An 18830-nucleotide genomic window follows, 5' to 3' on the forward strand; every position below is an offset into this window, starting at 1 on the left:
ATGGAGCGCCCTCAGTTTTGTCAACCTGAACTCCCAAAGCTTGCCTATGGGAAGATAGGCCAGTACCGAAGAATCCAGCAACCCGGCAGGAAAAGTGGCTGGTTCAAAGGGAAGGCGATAGAGAGGTAGGTGACAAAGAGTCACTTCCTTTCCCATTGGTATCTTTGGGTTTTGTTTTTTTGTTTGTTTTTCTGTTTGTTTGGTTTTCGTTTTTTTTTTGTTTTCATTAAACAAGGTCCATTGTGAAAAGGTAGCATCTCCTTTTAACGATTATAATTTTAAAATGTAGGCTGTAGGTGTTGCAGGGAGGAGGGAGTGCCACATCAGATCAGGATGTGGAAGTCATCTTTTGCGGTTATTACAGCCTTGGTTTTAACAAGTAGAAGGCCTGACATTCCATCTGACTTTGAGTTTTAATGTATCATGTGAGATTAATGTCAGTATTAAAGAAGATACTTTTTTCAATATCAGTATTTTCATCTTCTCGCATTCCACACCAATGAATATGCAATTTTGAAAACGTATCAATGCTTTCTGTTCCCTGCTAAAGCAACCTTCGTTGCTGAAATGTGTCCTAATCCTATTTCACCACTGAACCCTCTTCAAGGAAATATCAGAATGAATAATCCCTAGACCTGGGATTTCTAGTCAAAGCAAAACTGTAAAGACAGTCATACACTACTAGGAGCAGGCCACATTTTAATTTTGAAATTCAGTTTGGCAGTTCGGTTTCCAATGTATCTGAGGATCTTTTTTAGTAGACCCATAACGCATAGCCCGGAGAAGTACAAATGAGGTGTTCATCTGAGGTGCTAGAGTGTCACCGATCAAGCTTCTAAACCTTACTGTATCAACTGAAATACTGCAGAGATGCTCACTCCCTCCAAGAAGTCAGGGTTTAAGGAGGAAACGACACAGACAAATAAATGCAGTGCTAAAAATGGAAACAAAAGAAAAACTTTAAAAAGGTTCCTTGCTGTCACAGATATCACAGGCGTCCTTTTCCCAGGTCCTGGAACAATTGACGTTCTCTAGTGTGTTATATAAATCAGTGGTTGGTAAAGGACAGAAGACACAACATGGGTGTTTGCTTGTTTGTGAGGCTGGTTCTCTCCATAACCGCTCAGGCTGGCTTTGTGCTTGGTCCTCCCGTTTAGGTCTCCTGAGATTACAGATTTGTGCCACCACTGCCTGCTTAAAACAAAGTTTTCTTTCTTTCTTTCTTTAACCTGAGCAGTTACATAAAGGGCACTCGGGATCCATGAGCATTCTGAAATGTGTTTCTATTGTGTGTCAGGGTGGCCACGGACATATTTATGACCATAGAAGTCATTAAAACACTGAAGTTTCTAAGGGTCATGGAAGGCCCACAGAAGGTTGATATTGACAAGTTATTTTGGGGCAAGTAAGGGAATGAAGTATCTTCCTCAGGGTGCTTTAGCGCCACCTACAAGAAACGTATTGTGACATAGCAGCACAAAACCACTAAGACTCAGCGTGAATAGTGACCCACCCCAGAAGGTGTTTGAGCACATCTGTGGCCGTGCTCCTAATGGCAGGAGTCTCACCCAAGCTGCCTTCCTTTCACCTCCTTTGGTCCTCAGGCTAATAACCTCTGTCACGTATTGAAGGCTTTACTAGGAAGTAGAAACTATTTCCTGTTTTCTCAGATTTCTGGTAAGAGTACATCCACTTTCAGAAGAAAAAGCTAAATCTTGTTAAAAAAAAAAAAAATAACATGCCCAAGGTTGTACAGTCAGCCAGTGTGGTTTGAAAGGAGACTGATATCATCCGACTGCAGTGACCACATGCCCAATAGTACCCCGTCCCCAGGACCATTGTCTCTAAAGGTGATGGAGCAGTGTTTTACTGGAAGATAATAACACTTTTATATTGGTACCCGAGATTCATTAGGTGGTACATGAAGTTCATAGTAATGGTCATTAATTTATTTTAGTGCAAATCAGAAATATCTATAAGATGTAAACATTCTATGCATGCAGTGTAGCAACATGCTGGGATTTTGCAAAGTAATCATATCATGCTATAGCTGGGATTTCATGCTTGGAAAATGAAGATTTATGTACACACCAACGCTTGTGCCCTATTGTTTATAGTTTTGTTCATAATAGCCCCCAAATGGAAACAATTCAAGCATGCCCTTCGACGACAACAACGACGACGACGAGTAGATGAGTAAATAGAGTGATATATCCATATTGTGGTATGTCACTCAGCAAGGAGAAGAAAGGAAACATTGGCTCCAGAGAACTATATTAGCAAAACTCACACATCTCAGGTCTGGGTGTAGGGCTTACTAGTACAACATCTTCTAGCATTCCAAGGCCTGGATTCCATCCTCAGCAACAAAAACAAAACAAAACAAAACAGAAACAAATGCTAGAATCGTGAAATGCTATACACCACATGTGTTCATTTAGATGATATTCTTGAAGGGCTAATAAGCAGACAGCTGCGGAACACGTTTGAGTAGTTGTATTCACGTGAGGCTGTGGGGTGTGCTGGGGGGTGTGCACATTGTGCTAGTTCAGAAGCTAGAGGAGGACATCAGTTGTCGTCCTTTATGGCCCTCTGTCGTATTCACCTAGGACAGGGTCCCTCCTATCCTGGAACTTGCTGTTTTTCCACTAGGCTGTGTCCATGCCCCCACCAATCATTTCATGTATGTTCTAGGGATCTGGACTTAAGTCCCTATGCCTTCCCTGCAAGCGCTTTACTGACTGAGCCATGTCTCTGGCCATTTTTTAATATCCTTAATGCATCTTATTTGTTTGTTTGTTTGTTTAGATGGCATAAAGCTGTGTCCACCAACTCAGCCAAGCAAAATGTATTGGTCCCCAAAGAGGAATCACTGGATGAAAGCAACTTGAGGTTTCATGAAAGTCAAAGCAACCCCAAAAGAAACCTGATGAAGAAGATGAAGAGTGCTATTAGGAAAATGCTGTCTTGCAAGTGTGGAAGCCAGTCAGCCAGTGCTGGCAGGGAGAGCTTTGTGGAGCGGAAGGAGGCCGCCTCCTCCAACACACAGGGCCTGCTGCCTAGACTGGTGAAGGAGCTTCCATCTTCCAGGTTGTTTACCAAGCCGAGGATGAGGAAACTCTCACAGAATGGTAACCAACATCAATTTAATATTAAGTGGTTAAGAGAAACGGTCAAGAGGAGATGGACTGTGATTGGGATGTTGAGTGTCCCCAAAGACCCATGTGTTGCCTTGTCCCTTCGGGTATTATTATTAGGAAGTAATGGAACCTTTAAGACTGGGGGCTGATGGCATTTCTATAGTCCCTGGAAGCATGCCCTCGCTTGGCAATATGGATCAACCTTCCACCCCCCCCCCCCATTAGCCCTCCTCCTCAATTTCCTGATCATAAAGTGAGCTTTGTTCCACTACCCACCATTGCTATTTGTCACACCTAACAGAGGCCAAAAGGCACTGGACCTGTTGGATCATGAGCTGGAAAATCTAAGACCTGAACCAAAAGAACTGTCTCCCTTTATATGTTAATTATCTCCATTATTTTGTTAGAGTGACAAGAGCTAACCTTCTCCTCTATGCAGGACAACTCTAAAGGAGCTTGTCTAAAATGCAAAATCTCTGGCTCCATCTAGGCCGGCTGGATAAGAATCTATACTCTACTGGGCTCCCACTCACTTGGCTCATATATGTACACAATTTGATATATGTATACAGTTTGAGAAAAATAGATTATATTGTCTTTAAGGTTTCTCTCAGTCTGGCTAATAAGTTGTCAACTCACTCTAAACTCATATTTGTTTGTTTGGTTGGTTGGTTTTTCCAGTCAGGGTTTCTCTGTGTACTATCTGGTCTCAAACTCACGGAGATCTGCCTGCCTCTGCCTCTGCCTCTGCCTCTGCCTCTGCCTCTGCCTCTGCTTCTGCCTCGAGTACTGGGATTAAAAGAGAGTGCTACCATCTCTCAACTTCTATGCTTAGTTTTAATTTAAATGTATATGCACACATATGCATAAATGGGAGCATGCATATACACATATACATTAGAAAATCAAGCTATAGTAGCATTCTTGGTTTTCTTCTAGAGGAATAAATCCCTCCTTCCAAGCAGTCCATTCTAGCAGCAGAGGATATATAGAGAATTGGAGGAATGAAATTTATAACTAGCAAGACATAAAGGTAGCTCATTTTTTTATTTATAAAATTTTTAATTGTATGTGTATGAGTGTTTTGTTTTGTCCGCAAGTATGCCTGTTTTCCAATTGCTTGCTTGGTGCTCTGAAGAAGCCAAAAGAGGGTATCAGATACCCTGGGATTTGACTTACAGATAGTCCTGAGCCACCACGTGCATATTGGGAATTGAATCCATGTCTTCTGAAAGATACCCGGCACTCTTTACCACCAAGACATCTCTCCAGCCTATCATTTAAATAAGTTTAAAATCTATTTATTTATGGTTATTCTTTGACAGCTTTATGAATGTGTATAATGGCTTTGAGTAATTTTTTTTGCCCATACTATCCTCTTTTCATCATCAACGCTCTCCTGCTGAAACCCCCTCTCCACTTCCCACAAACTCCTCTCCTTTTTTTTTTTTTTTTGGTTTTTTTCGAGACAGGGTTTTTCGAGACAGGTATAGCCCTGGCTGTCCTGGAACTCACTCTGTAGACCAAGCTGGCCTCGAACTCAGAAATCCGCCTGCCTCTGCTTCCCAGAGTGCTGGGATTACAGGCGTGCGCCACCACCACCCGGCCAACTCCTCTCCTTCTTACATCTGTGTGTGTGTGTGTGTGTGTGTGTGTGTGTGTGTGTGTGTGTGTGAGAGAGAGAGAGAGAGAGAGAGAGAGAGAGAGAGAGAGAGAGAGAGAGAGAGAGAGAGAGAGGGAGGCCCAGTGAGTTTAATTAGGTTTGTTTGCATGAGCACAGGTGGAAGTTTATTTGGATAGTTTAGTGGTTATGTAAGTCTTTGAAGGAAATGACTCTCCCTCTCCCAGCAACCATTAACTACCAGTAATCCCTGGAGGTGGGGGTGTTGTGAGCCTCTCCCCAACCTGTAATGTAATGTTGATGAGCTCAATCTTGAGCAAACAACTACATACCTTCGAATATTCTAATGTAATGTGCAAGGGCCAACATCTAACCTTAACTTCAGGTCTCTTGCAATGTAGTAAAGCTGCTGTTTGGGGTTCTGTGAGTTAATACAATAACATCAATGTTTTCATTGTCTTCTGTAGTTGTTTTTTGTTTGGTTGGTTGATTGGTTAATTGGTTTGGTTTGGTTTAGTTTGGTTTGGTTTTTTGAGACAGGATTTCTCTGTGTAACAAGTCCTAGCTGTTTGTTTTAGAACTCACTTTTTAGACCAGGCTAGCCTTGAACTTACAGAAATCTGCCTGCCTCTGCTTCCTAAGTGCAGTGATTAAAGGTGTGTGCCACCAATACAGTTTCTTTTTAAAAGGAAAATGGACTTCCAAAGCAATTTTATAGTTTATAGAAACACTGGGCAGAAAAATACAATTTTTGTATCTCCCTTCTCCCTTCCCCCTTCCCCCTTCCTCCTCTAAATTTCCCTAACAACTGGCCTTGGTGTGTGTAATACATTTCCTCTATTGATGAGCCTGTTGATTCATGTTGGGCTTTTTTCTTTTTTTCTTTTTTTTTTTTTAAGACAAGGCAAAATCTTGGTAGCCTGGAACTCTGTATGTAGACCAGGCTGTCCTTGAACTCAGACCCCCAAGCAAAGATCTGGCTTACTGGCGCCTTTTAAATCAACACAGCTTACTTTGGGATTCATTCTTTTTTATTGCTCGTTTGATTGTTTGTTTGTTTTTGAAAGAGGGTCTAGCTGTGTGGCCCTGAATCATCTAGAGGTCCCAAAGATCTGCCTGCTTCTGCTTTCCAAGTACTCAAAGTAAAGCCATATGCTACCCACGCCACCCAGTAGGGCCCATTCTTCATGGTGTGCAGTTCCGTGGTATTTGGTGAGGTAGCTGATTCACTGCTGCCCAGGAGCTGTGAGAATATCTGTGGCTAGGAAAATGCAGGTCCAGTTGAAACATCTGAGGCTAGACCAGAGTGCCTGTGGGTAGTCAGTCTGGAACTGTCCCGGATGCAGATCTCAAGAAAACACCATATATATGTACATACACACACATACACACACACACACACATCACAGTAAAAGCTTGTGGAACAGTGTTTTGTTAAAAGCATGAACATTCCTTAAGGTGAGCTCAAAGAAGAAGACAGAAGCCTTCCCTGGAACACAAGGGCCAAAGCTCCCTCTATCTTGATTTTCATTGTGACTAAAGACCATGAAAGAAGGTCTTTTTATTTTTCCTTTTTCCTTTCCTTTTTCTTTTTCTTTTCTTTTCTTTTTTTTGGGGGGGGGGGGGTCTTTCTATGCAGCCGTCTATACTTAAAGATGACTAAGGGAGATTAAAAATCTTGAGCTTGTGATTGTGATAATAGATCATATGGGGGAAGGCTTTACCAGAGGTAGACTAATAATTTATTAGAATTCCATTGATCAGTGTTAGAACACTGAAGTTTTAGAGTCCTAATATAAAATTAGCATAACAGGGGAAGAAATCTGAAGAATTTTTCACTCTTTTTTTGTAGTGGAGAATGAGTTAATCCGATAGGACTCTTGGTGGGCCATGTACACGCTGCACCCACCCAAGTGCTCTCTGGATTCATGAATGAAAGATACACATATACCAGCTAATTTATTTATGCCTGGACTAGCTCAAAGTTTGGCCACTTCTAAACCTCCTCGAAACCAGCACATTCTCCTCTCTGGCATTCCTGACTTAACACCTCTTAAATCTATATTTTATCTTCTTGCTCTGGCTCCTTCTGGGTCCCCCCCCCCCCCTTTGCTGCCTAAGATGTTTCTGTGCAGCCCTTCTGGATCCCGCTTTCCTTCTGTACCTATATTTGGGCCATTACTTGCTCCTGTTCCTTCCCAGCATGGTCTGTGCTATTCCCTTCTTCTGGCCGAGATCCTTTCTCCTCTCTGTGTTTCTTCTTGCAGGAACCTATAAGTTCCACCTCTCTCTGCCCAACTACTGGCCACTGGCTCTTTATTAATCAATCAAAAACCAATTGTAGACAGGAACCTTCAACATTTGGACACACAGATTCCAAATTTAGGGGGTGAATCAAGACAAAGCATTAGAACCAACTCTAACCCCTTTTATACGTCTTAAATCACTTTATCATCATTTATCATCATTTCATTTACCAACCTTACACCACCTTCTTAGACCGTCAAATACTTTCTTAGGTCCTCATGAGTTGAGTTTTTGTATCCTCAGATCTTACATAAACTTTATAACTATTTCTTATGCAATTATTAGCCATGAATGAGACAGGGGTGGTTGATCATTAGAGCAGTCACTATAAAGTGAGTTCCTTTAGATAAAGAATAGTAAAAGGTTACCTCTAAAATCTGTTTATATTTTAGCATGCAGCCTATGATCAAGTCAAACCTGTTTGTCTTTTAAAATAAGTGACCTAATAGTTTAAACTAACTAATATATTGACTAATAAACTAACAGGGATGTGCATTACTGTGATGGCTTATATATGATTGGCCCAAGAAGTGACCCTATTAGGAGGTTTGGCCTTGTTGGAGTAGATGTGTCACTGTGGGTGTGGGCTTAAGACTCTTACCCTAGTTGCCTGGAAGTCAGTCTTCTACTAGCAGCCTTCAGATGGAGATGTAGAACTCTCAGCTCCTCCTGCACCATAACTGCCTGGATGCTGCCATGTTTCTGCCTTGATGACAATGGACTGAACCTCTGAGCCTGTAAACCAGCCCCAATTAAATTTGTCTTTTATAAAACTTGCATTGGTCATGGTGTCTGTTCACAGCAGTGAAACCCTAATTAAGAAAGAAGTTGGTACCGGGACTGGGGTATTGCTGTGATAGACATGACCATGCTTTTGTTTGGAAGAATGTAGATTTGGGGACTTTGGATTTGGAAAGTCAGGAAATGCTTTAAGTGAGGCTTAATGGGCCAGCCTAGTAGAAATATGGAAGACAGTGTGGTGCTGAGGGTCATTTGACCTGTGTAGGTCTGATGGCCCAAGAGGTTTCAGTGGAGAAGAACTTTATATTATGGGTTTTTTTGTTTTTTGTTTTTTTTGTTTTTTGTTTTTTTTTCCGAGACAGGGTTTCTCTGTATAGCCCTGGCTGTCCTGGAACTCACTCTGTAGACCAGGCTGGCCTCGAACTCAGAAATCTGCCTGCCTCTGCCTCCCAGAGTGCTGGGATTACAGGCATGCGCCATCTCCGCCCGGCTGGAGAAGAACTTTAATATGTGGCTGAGAGGACTGTTTTTGTGATGTTTTGGTGAAGAACATGGCTGCTTTTAGCCATTGTCTGAAGAGACTGCCTAGGGCTAAGGTAAAGAGATTTATATTAATTGCATCTGCAAAGGAAGTCTCAAAAAAGCCCAACAAAGACTTTGTTCTTTGGTTAAATCTGATGAAGAGGATTTTGAACAAACATAGCAAGCTGAAAAAGAAAAAGTACAAAATCTATAGTTTGAGTATTAAAAGGACTCCAAGAAGTGAAAAGGAGCTGAATTCAAGGATTTTAAATTGAATTAAGGGAGTGGTGACCTTGGGGCAAGATTCCACCCAGGTAATTTAGGTTCAGGCTTGGTCGTACAAGCCTTTAATCCCTGGAGGCAAAGATAAGCAGATCTCTGAGTTCAAGGCCAGCCTAGAACTGAGCAAATTCTAGGTGAAAAAAAAACTTAAATCCTGGTTTGGTGGACCACACCTTTAATCCCAGTGCTTAGGAGACAGGCATGCAGATCTCTGAGTTCAAAATCAGTCTATGGAACAAGATTCGGGATTTAGGCACTGAAGGAGCTGGGGAAAAGGAAGCTAGTGATAATGTCATAGTTCTATTACATTACAGTGTTCTAGCTCCTGCAAGCAGCAGAACTCAGCAGCTTTGGACAATTGTCTCTGGCTTTATATTCAAGAGAAGGAGACTACTGGGACAACTGATGCTGGTTAGCTGGAGCTAAGAAATTAGTGGTGATTAAGAAAAGACCAGCATCACTGAGGTAAAGTCTTCTGGGAAGTGTTTTCTGAGAGTTCTACATCTTCATCTGAAGGCTGCTAGTAGAAGACTGACTTCCAGGCAACCAGGGTGAGGGTCTTAAGCCCACACCCACAGTGACACACCCACTCCAACAAGGCCACACCTCTTAATAGGGTCACTTCCTGGGCCAAGCATATATGAACCATCACAATTTCCTTGGGGGTAAGGAGCTAGTTGCTTGTTGTTCTCTAGTTGTCGTTACAGTTAGCTTAATTGTCAATATGGTCAGAGGCCTGAGAAGGATGAAGGATTGTAATCTAAATGGCCTATGTATCAATTAAAATGACAGGGACTAGTCCATAATCCACTACCTAGACTTTTATCCCAGGCTCCTGTGGTTTCCATGGAATCATGGGGAGAGGCAGTCTTTAGACATCAGGCCCAGAAGATGAGAGGATTTTTTTCTGTGGAGGATGAACATGGGAGAGATCAACCTTACCTTATCTTAAGCAACATGTGGCAATCAATTCTCCAAGTGTTCTATTTGTCCACAATTGACGCCAGGTCCTAGCAGCAGGAGAGGTTTTGGGGCATTCTTGCCCAGTGGTTAGCATACCACAGTCCAGGAGGAGTCCTTTGTTGTTGTGCACATATCTTCTTGGAGACCTAGGGATGGGGGTATCACTGCTAGAATCCGGGAGTTTCTGTCATATTATGTTGTGGAAAATATTAAAAAAGAATCTCAGGTTCCCATGCTCCATTCAACTACTCTCTGCCTGCCAACTCTGCTGCTTCCATGGCTAGCCCCATGTAGTGATCGATCTCAGTCTTTCCAGCTCTGGTTTGCTGCCTTCGTGCCGCCTGTACTATAATCCCCCTGTGGCCCCACCTTCCAGTAACCCAGTACAACAAAACTCTAGAAGTTTATAATTAATGAGTCAGATTTATATATCAATAAATTCTCAATTCACAAGATGCCCACACTATCATTTCAGAGCCAATTGATAATGATGCAAGCTGCCCACTTAGATCAGACAAGTTATCTCAATTATTTAATCCCTATATGAAATTCATAACTACCTGTAGCTACTTAAAACTACATAGGATCAGGATCTTCTTCCTGTCTGTCTGTCTCCATCTTGGCTCCTCCTCTCCCTCCTCTGAGTCGCTCTCTGTACCTGCAACTCTTTCCTGCTGCCTCCCTTTTCCCTGTCCAATTATAGGCCTCCTGCTGCACTAATGTTTTAATGTAATTGGACAGGGGAAATCCTGCCACATATCACCCTTTCTGTTTAATTAAATAAAAAAATTCTTTCAAAATATAAATTGAGCACAACTATTACAATTTTGTAATTTATAAGGTATAAGATAGACCTAACATCCAGTCCATAATTTTTTTAAATTTAGAACAATGTCATCTGTCCTAACTAAAAGACTCACAATTCTACACCTGACTTATGCCCTGGCTTTAGATTGTACTCCATCTGAAAACCATCCTCTCTAATCTGTTCTCTCAATGTAAATAGCCTGGGTTAGCTACGAGACTATAAGTAGTCTTCAACCCCATCAGAAATCTGAGAATGATCAACATTAACTGAAAATATATAGGAAGCCTAACACAGCTTCCAGAACTGAGACAAATTGTAGAGACAGATGACTACATATACAGCCCAGTAAGACAGGAAGTTTGAGCATGTCTTCACCCTTCTGGCCCAGGATCATCTGGCAGACCTTAGAGAAGCAGGAATATTAAGGACTAGTCTATTCTGTTTCGGTAGAACTAAGCTGTCCTAACCTGTAAATTGTGTCCTTTCAAGAACAGTACAGGTCTACAGGAGAGATTGGCAATTTTCTGCCCAGTGATGTAGCCACAATGAACAGCCTCACCTAGAGGTATAGATGCTCCGTTTCTTCTATGAACCCATGAATGGGAAGCTGTCAGGAGAAGATTTGTCTCAACAACAAGTGAATACATAACATGAAATGTCACATTCTGTGGATTTCTGACATTTTCGAAAGCCAACTATTCATGTAAAGTAATCTGGACTGTTCTCCATTACCTACTCTCAGCTATTTCTAATTAAAATATCTGAAAACGCCCTAACAATAAACACAGAGCCATGAATTTGCTAATTGACACTTAACTTACGTATCAGATCTTAAACATCTCAGATCAGTTTATAATAACAGTTATAGGAGGACTGGGTCCTCCTTTTAAACTTTTAAACTTTTTGTATCAGTAGAAGAAATTTATACCAATGGAAACTTTGACTTTGCATCAAAATAAATTATGTACCAAAATAAGAAATTATAATTTCAACTTAGTAACAAATATAAAGATTTCTACCAAATGATATTATGGCTATGCAAACAATTCTAGCTATTTCCTCCCTGTTCCAATTATGACAATTTCTACATCCCCTAGAAAGACAGCCCCAAATAATAATCCCCTCCAGCCCCAAAGCCCATGGAACTGAGGTGACGACTCTTCATAACTTCTTCAAGCTGAATATGGGCACTGAGATTTTGAAGGGGGGCAAGGGTAGGGAAAATGGGAGAGTAGTTTGGCCTTAAGAAGGCCACACCAACGATTGATTTACTCTCTGATGTCTGTGTCCTGACTGGATCTGGCTGAAAGTCAAGATATCAGGAGTTCAAGCAGGTCAGTTCAGCATGTCTGATGAGGAGTCGGGCTGCATATTCTGTGATATACAAATCTCCTAACAAAATTTTAGTATCATCAAGATATATATTTTGTTTGATTCTCTGGAATCTAGTCGTCTATGGGTCTCCCTTCATCATATCATCTCTGGAAGTTGTATAGACTCTAATCACCTTTTCTAAACACACAAAGACAAAACCTTTCTCCCAAAATAGTATGTCCTTCAGTTGGCAACCAGGAAAGCTTGTGTCCTGCCCTCTCTTCCAGAGGAATAATAATAAAGCTACAAAACTCAAAATCACACCCATTTTAAATGTTAAAACAAACCAAATGAAGTAAACTGAAATACTGTATGTACCTATTCATAGGCCTTGTCTATTTTGCCAAGCAGGAATATAACCCAAAATTCCCATGGAGCCCACATAGACAATGTTTGAGTATCCTGTAAGGCATAATAGAGCAACATATCTTTCTTGTTATACCATCTATCTGTTTTGCTCTCTGCCTGCAGCCACCAGACATTTTATTAATAACTATATAATATCTATCTGTTGATCTCTCTCTACCTCGAGCCACAGAAAATATTAATTAATACATGATCACAGCAGGTAATTATTATCACTGTCCTCTATACTAGTTCTGAGCTGTGGGTGAAATTCCCATGTGATTCAGACAAAAATCTGTATAGTAATCTTTCCTAAAAGCAAGCAATCCCAATTTTATGAATTCACAGTTCAATCTGTCTCTGCCCTAAGAAGTAGGCAACTTCATTCTTCTCCTGAATGTGACTCATCTAGCACTACCCAGCTACTCAAATAAAAAATATAAAATAAAATAAAACTCTAGCTCTTAGGCTAATAATCTTCAATTTCTAGTGGATTCTTGCCCAGAACATTGTTTTGCCACCTGTTGTGGGAAATATTAAAAAGGAAACCACCAAGTTCTATCCATCTACTCTCTGCCTGCCAACTCTGCTACCTCCATGGTTAGCCTCATGCATAACCCCACCTCCCAGTTAGATATCACAATACCCAGTAGCCTGATAAAATCAAAACTCTTGAAGCTTATAATTAACCAGTCAGATTTATATAAATAAATTCTCAATTCACAAGATGTCCACACAATCATTTCAGAAACAACTGATGATTACAAACTGCCCACCTAGATCAGACAAGTTATCTCAGTTATTCTATCCCTATATGATATTCGTAACTACCTGTGGCTACTTAAAACCACACAGGATCCAGGATCTTCTTCCTGTCTGTCGGCCTCCATCTTGACTTCTCCTCTGAGTCACTCTCTGTCCTTGCAACTCTTTTGTGCTGCCTCCCTTTTCCCTGTCCAATCATAGGCCTCCTGCTGCACTAATGTTTTAATGTAATTGGGCAGGGAAAAATCCTGCCACAATGATAAGCTTAAACATATTAAATACCATATTTAGCAGATCCTCTGACAGGTTTGAGGGCTAGTACCTACCAAGCATATCTGAGTTAAACAATCTTTGTTTTTAGTTGTCTGCTCTAAAGTGTACCTTGCAAACATCTAACAAGAGGCTAAATAAAACTTAATATTGTAATTAACTGCATCAGTTTTTAGCTTGACTTCAAATATGTTTCTGACACATTACAGTAGCTTTTATGAGACTAGGACTTTAGGTTTTATCTCTGTTAGGTTTAGAGCCTTAAAGAATCACAGTTTTGAATTGAAGCTCTTTGAGTGCACAAATCAAACTTTTAATTCATAAACATGGTTCATAAAGAGACTGAGAACTTTTCTGACCATTATATGGTGTATCATTATAGAACATGAAGGTATCTTTGGAGACCTGTTTCTACCATGTCACCTGCTGTTCCTTCTAGGTAGGATGTCTGTGAAGCCATACATCCTTTCCATAACAAAGATGGCTTCCAGTCCTGTGGTTACTCCTAATCCAGATGGTTCTACCTTCTTTCTATATGATTGCCACCTATACTTTCTATATATTGCCATCTATACTTAAGATGACAAACAGCCATGTATTGTTTATATCCCATAATGGAATCAAATTCATGGACAAATGATCTCTAAGTACCTCCTGAGTGGTTAAATTAATGGCTTGGCTGGGAGCAGCCCTTGGCCAGAGCAGGTGGGTGTGCACTTCAGTCCCTGGCCCCAACAGGCTTAGACCTGCTGCATAAATAGAGGCAAGATATATACAGAACATGGGGAGGGAGGCCAAGCAAATAGAACCAGGGCTTAGATCAAGGAAAAATGGAAGAAAGGAAGATTTTGTTTTTGTTTTTTATATATGCTTTTTCCAATTGCTTAGGCAGTGTATGGAGGCCAGATTCAGTAAATTTTGGAACTAGGACACAGTTCTGCTGGATGAGGTATGAATGAGTCCCAACTATGAGCACCCAGAATTCCAAGGAACCCAGGGGGGCCCTAACGGAGAAGGCACAAGCTGTACTGGTACACCATCTTTAAGACCCATAAAAAACAAGGGCACCCCAGTGTCCCACGCCTTGGCAGGTGACACCCAAATCACTCGAGAGCAACAGTCTTGATGCAATAGCAAGAGGATTTTTATTTCAGAGCTGTGGGGTCCACAGTCGTACACCACACAGGGGTAGAGGACTGTGGGACCCCTGAGTGCAGAATTGGGACAGCTTTTATAAGTTTACAGCAAAGCCAGGGAATCATTCCTTACCATCGAGAGCCTGCATTGTGTGAGCCAATCGATTTGTACCACCCCATAGGTTTTAGGTCAATCAGTTTAAATTATCTCAGCCCACACTCTGTGGACCAATTAGTTTCCTATTTTCTCTATAGGTCTATAGCTGTGTGAACTCCTGTGTGGGGGTGATGGCATAAGCAGTTTACAGAAGCAAGATAAGCAGTTAATTAGCTCATTTCCCGTTACCTGGGGGGGGGGGGCAGGATCACCTACTCCAGGCCCTTTTGCATAGCTCCTAACAAAGGGTGGGCTCTGGAATGTGACCTTTCACCTAGTTTCTAACAAAGAGCACAAAGAGCAGGCTCTGGAATATGAAGAGTTTGGAGCTCCTTAGAAGGCTGGAGTTAGAGCTCCTTTGGAGTGAGATAGCATTTTAAACTTCTGACTTCTTGGGGTCATTGGAGAGTTAGGTTGTATTTTCTATCCTTTCACATCATTACTCAGACAGGGGTTAGACACGTGGTTCACCTGGTACCACGATTTTTGAGATAAGCCAGGAGAGTGAAAAAAAAAGTGCTGGAAAAATGAAGCCTTATCCAGGGAAATGGTCAGACTCACAGAAGTATTTAAATCTGTCAAGGACCAGCCTCAGCTTGCTCCAGGTTCTGAGAGAAGGGGTGTCTGTGAGCAGTGAAAACAAACAACTGGAAGTCAAATAGTGGTTTGAAAGGATAAAAAATACAGCCTAACTCCAGTGGACCTAGGGATGGGATGGGTAGCCCATTCATTTAGGGTCACCCTAGACTGTTCCTACTCTATGTTGGAGTAAGACATACTCCCCAAAATGGAGAGGGGGCAGATATGCTTCCTGGAGGCTGTAGCTAACTAGCCCAAAAAGAGAGACTGACCCCTGCTGAAAGTTGCTATAGACAGGAGCAGTTTTCTCCATGATGGACAGAGATAAGCAGGTGCTGCTATGGTGGATGACACAAATGTCATCTGGGTAGAAGAATCTTTACCCCCTGGAATGTCAATGCAGAAAGTGGAGCTCGTTGCCCTCACCAAGACCTTGGAACTTGGAACCAGCAAGAAAATCAACATCCACACGGATAACAGGTATGCCTTTGACATAGTCCACATCCACAGGGATATATGCCAAGAGGACTGCTCACATCAGAGGAAACCAACAGGAAATCTTGGATCTCTTAGATGTCCTAATGAAGCCAGCCACTGTGAGTATTCACTGCCCAGGATGTCCAAAGGAAAAAAACTCAGTGGGCAATAACCAGGCAGAGAAAGTGGCTCCAGGAATGGATATGCAGGAGCCTATACTGGTTATGGATCTATAAGAGACAGCCACTGGGAAATGGAACAAAATTAAGAAACAGCCTCACTTAAAAAAGGACTGAGATTGCTAACCACCCTACCAACTATTACCAAGAGAAGGTGCACACAAGAAGGGAGAACTATACTCCCCATAAAGTAAGCCAAAGAGTCACTAGGCCAAATGCACAGAAGGACTCATTTAGGGGATTAAAAACCTTGTCCTGGCAGTTAAGGGACCAAATATATATATTTATGACTCAGGTTTTAGGCTAGAGGGATAATAGAACAGTATAAGATATGCCAGCAAGTACATACTTATGCAGTAAAGAGTAAACAGGGCAAAAGACATTGAAGAGAACAGCCTAGAGTACATTAAGAGATTTTATAAAAGCTAAGGCAGGAAAATATGGTTATAAAATATCTTCTAGCATTTATAGATACTTTTGTCTAGATGGGTTGAAGCAGGAAACAGCTGCCAAGGTTAGAAGAAATTTTCTGGAGTTTCAGAGTGCCCAAGGTAATTGGATCAGACAATGGTTCTGTTTTTGTTTCTAAGGTAAATCAGAAATTGACAGAGATATTGGGGACTAATTGGAGACATTATTGGACGTACTATCCTCAGGGATCAAGGCAGGTAGAGAGAATAAACAAAACCCTATGAGAGACCCTAACTAAACTGACTTTGGAGACTGTTTCAGGCTGGGTGGTGCCTCTCCCCTTGTTTCTGAACGGCCCCTACCATTTTAACCTGACCCTGTAGAGATCTTTGATACCCCAAATCCTTTGGTGTTTACTGGGCCCTCCCAGGAGGTGTCCCACAATATGAGATTTGCCTTAAATGCTCCAGGCATGCCAGAGACTCCTTACAGCTTCCAGACAGGTGACTGGATCTGTATAAGAAGTCTTCAGGAACTGTTGCTGGAACCTGATGAAAGAAACCCTCACCAAATTGACCACAGAGACTGGTGTTAATGATTAGATAGCTCTCCTACCCTTTGTGCTCTTCAGGCTTTTGTTCTCTAGGCTCAAGGCCCTTGAGTGGGTGAGGCAGCAAGCATGGAAGCAGCTCCGGGAGGCCTACTCAGGAGAAAGAGACTTGCAAGTCCCACATTACTTCCAATTTGGAGATTTGGTCTACGTTAGACGCCACTGCGCAGAATACCTTGAGACTTGGTGAAAAGACCCTTATCTTGTACTCTTGACCACCCTACTTTCTGCTTTGATGAGACCCTTAGTAATTTTACTCCTTTTGCTTACAATTGGAACCTGTGTGATTAACCGGTTAATAGTTTTTATTAGGGAACGAATAAGTGCTCTGCAGAGTCTTATGCTACGCCAACAATATCAGAGATTAAGGCAGGACAATCTAGAACATATAGAGTCAGAGATTTAGTTCTATAGTTCTAAGATTAGGACTCCTAACAAGAGAAGAAGTGGAGAATGAAATAATAAAAAATACAACCTAACTCCAGCCTTCTAAGGAGCCCCAAACACTTCATATTCCAGAGCCCACTTTGTGCTCTTTGTTAGAAACTAGGTAAAAGGTCACATTCCAGAGCCTACCCTTTGTTTAGAGCTAGCAAAAAGGCCTTGAATAGGTGATCCAGGCCCCATAAGGTAACTGGAAATGAGCTAAGCTTATCTTGCTTTTGTAAACTGCTTACACCGCTTACACCGTTACCTATCCAGGAGTTCAAGCAGCTATAGACTCCAAGAAAATAGGAAACAAATTGGTTCACTGAGCGCGGGCTCCGATAATTTAAACTAATTGGCCTAAAAACTATAGAGTGGTACAAATCGATTGGCTCGCATTTCGAGGGCTCTTCATGCTAAGGAATGATTGGTTGGTGATTTGCGGGCTTCATTGTGAACTTATAAAAGCTGTCCCAATTCTGCACTCGGGGTTCACAGTCCTCTAACCTTGCGAGGTGTACGGCTGTGGAACCCAGAATTCTGGAATAATGAAATCCTCATGCTATTGCATTGAGACCATTTCTTGCGAGTGATTTGGGTGTTGCCTTCCGAGGCATGGGGTGCTGGGGCACCCTTGGTTTTGGGGGGTCTTACAGGTTCAAGATGGTGGCCTAGGTTCTGCTGAAATCCTTTCCAGACTCTCCTCTCTCTCTTCTCTCTCTTCTCTCTCTTCTCTCTCTTCTCTCTCTCTCACTGTGTGTGTGTGTGTGTGTGTGTGTGTGTGTGTGTGTGTGTGTGTGTGTGTATTCTGCTCTGGTCTGCTATAGAAAGCTTTTTCTTGTGTGAAAAACTTTCTGGTTTAGAGAGCTAGCTTTCTGCTTGAAGTTCCTCTCTGCTAGTAATTCTAAAATCTCTGAGCAAAGTCAGAAAAGCTGCTATAAAAAGTTTTTGGATCGTCTAACCAAGTCAGAAATCCTGTTAGAAAAAGTCTAAAAGTAAATTTTGGGTTTTTCAATTAAAATCAGAAAGCCGGAAAAAAGTCTAAAAGATCTGTGTTCACTCTTCAGACAGTCTTATCTGGATAGCAGCTAGAAAACATTCTAAAAGAGCAATTCTTGGTCAGAAATCTTGTTAGAAAAAAATTCTAAAAGAGCTGTGTTTGCTCTCCAGAGATCTCCAGACAGCTCAGCTCTCAACAGAGAAAAATCCTAAAGAAGAACTGCTATTGTTTTTTACTAGATCTTCTCAGTCAGACCAAAAGCCTGGCTTTTAATTTACATATCAATTCAGTTATTCCAGGCCATTACTGACCATTCCACAAATCAGCATCCCATGACCTTGACTCTTAAGAAAAGGACTGCAAGTTTACTTTTTTTTTAAACAATGTAAAAGAATTCAAAAATCTGCCTGCCTTTGTAAATTTAGCTGGGTGGGACTATGTCCTGACATTACCATTCCAACCACACCTAGACCTAAATTTGCAGGCTGACCTGAACTCAGGAATCTGCCTGTCTCTGTATCTTTCTGACAAACTGACTCATAGTGCAGTTGCCTCTGTTTTTTCAGATCTATGAAAAAGCTGCTCATACAGTTCACATCACAGCCTTCTATTTTTTGCATAGTTGAGAAATTATATATCCTTTTCTAACTCATGGTTTTAGAGTTCTTTTCCACAGCCTTAAAGGGCTGTCCTGAAATTCCCAGTGTTTACCATTTT

General features: G+C 41.5%; 1 protein-coding gene across 1 annotated transcript in view; it reads left to right on the forward strand.

Annotated features, from left to right (window-relative positions):
- C8H3orf49 (chromosome 8 C3orf49 homolog) overlaps positions 1 to 18830 on the forward strand; it is a 29098-nt gene continuing 10268 nt past the window's right edge. Inside the window, exons 1-2 of the mRNA XM_052190355.1 lie at positions 1 to 125; positions 2809 to 3131. Of these exons, the coding sequence (XP_052046315.1) occupies positions 1 to 125; positions 2809 to 3131 (448 nt within the window). The remainder of the gene's footprint in view (positions 126 to 2808; positions 3132 to 18830) is intronic.

This window comes from Apodemus sylvaticus, chromosome 8 (genome assembly GCF_947179515.1).
Source record: "Apodemus sylvaticus chromosome 8, mApoSyl1.1, whole genome shotgun sequence".
NCBI classification, from domain to species: Eukaryota; Metazoa; Chordata; class Mammalia; order Rodentia; family Muridae; genus Apodemus; species Apodemus sylvaticus.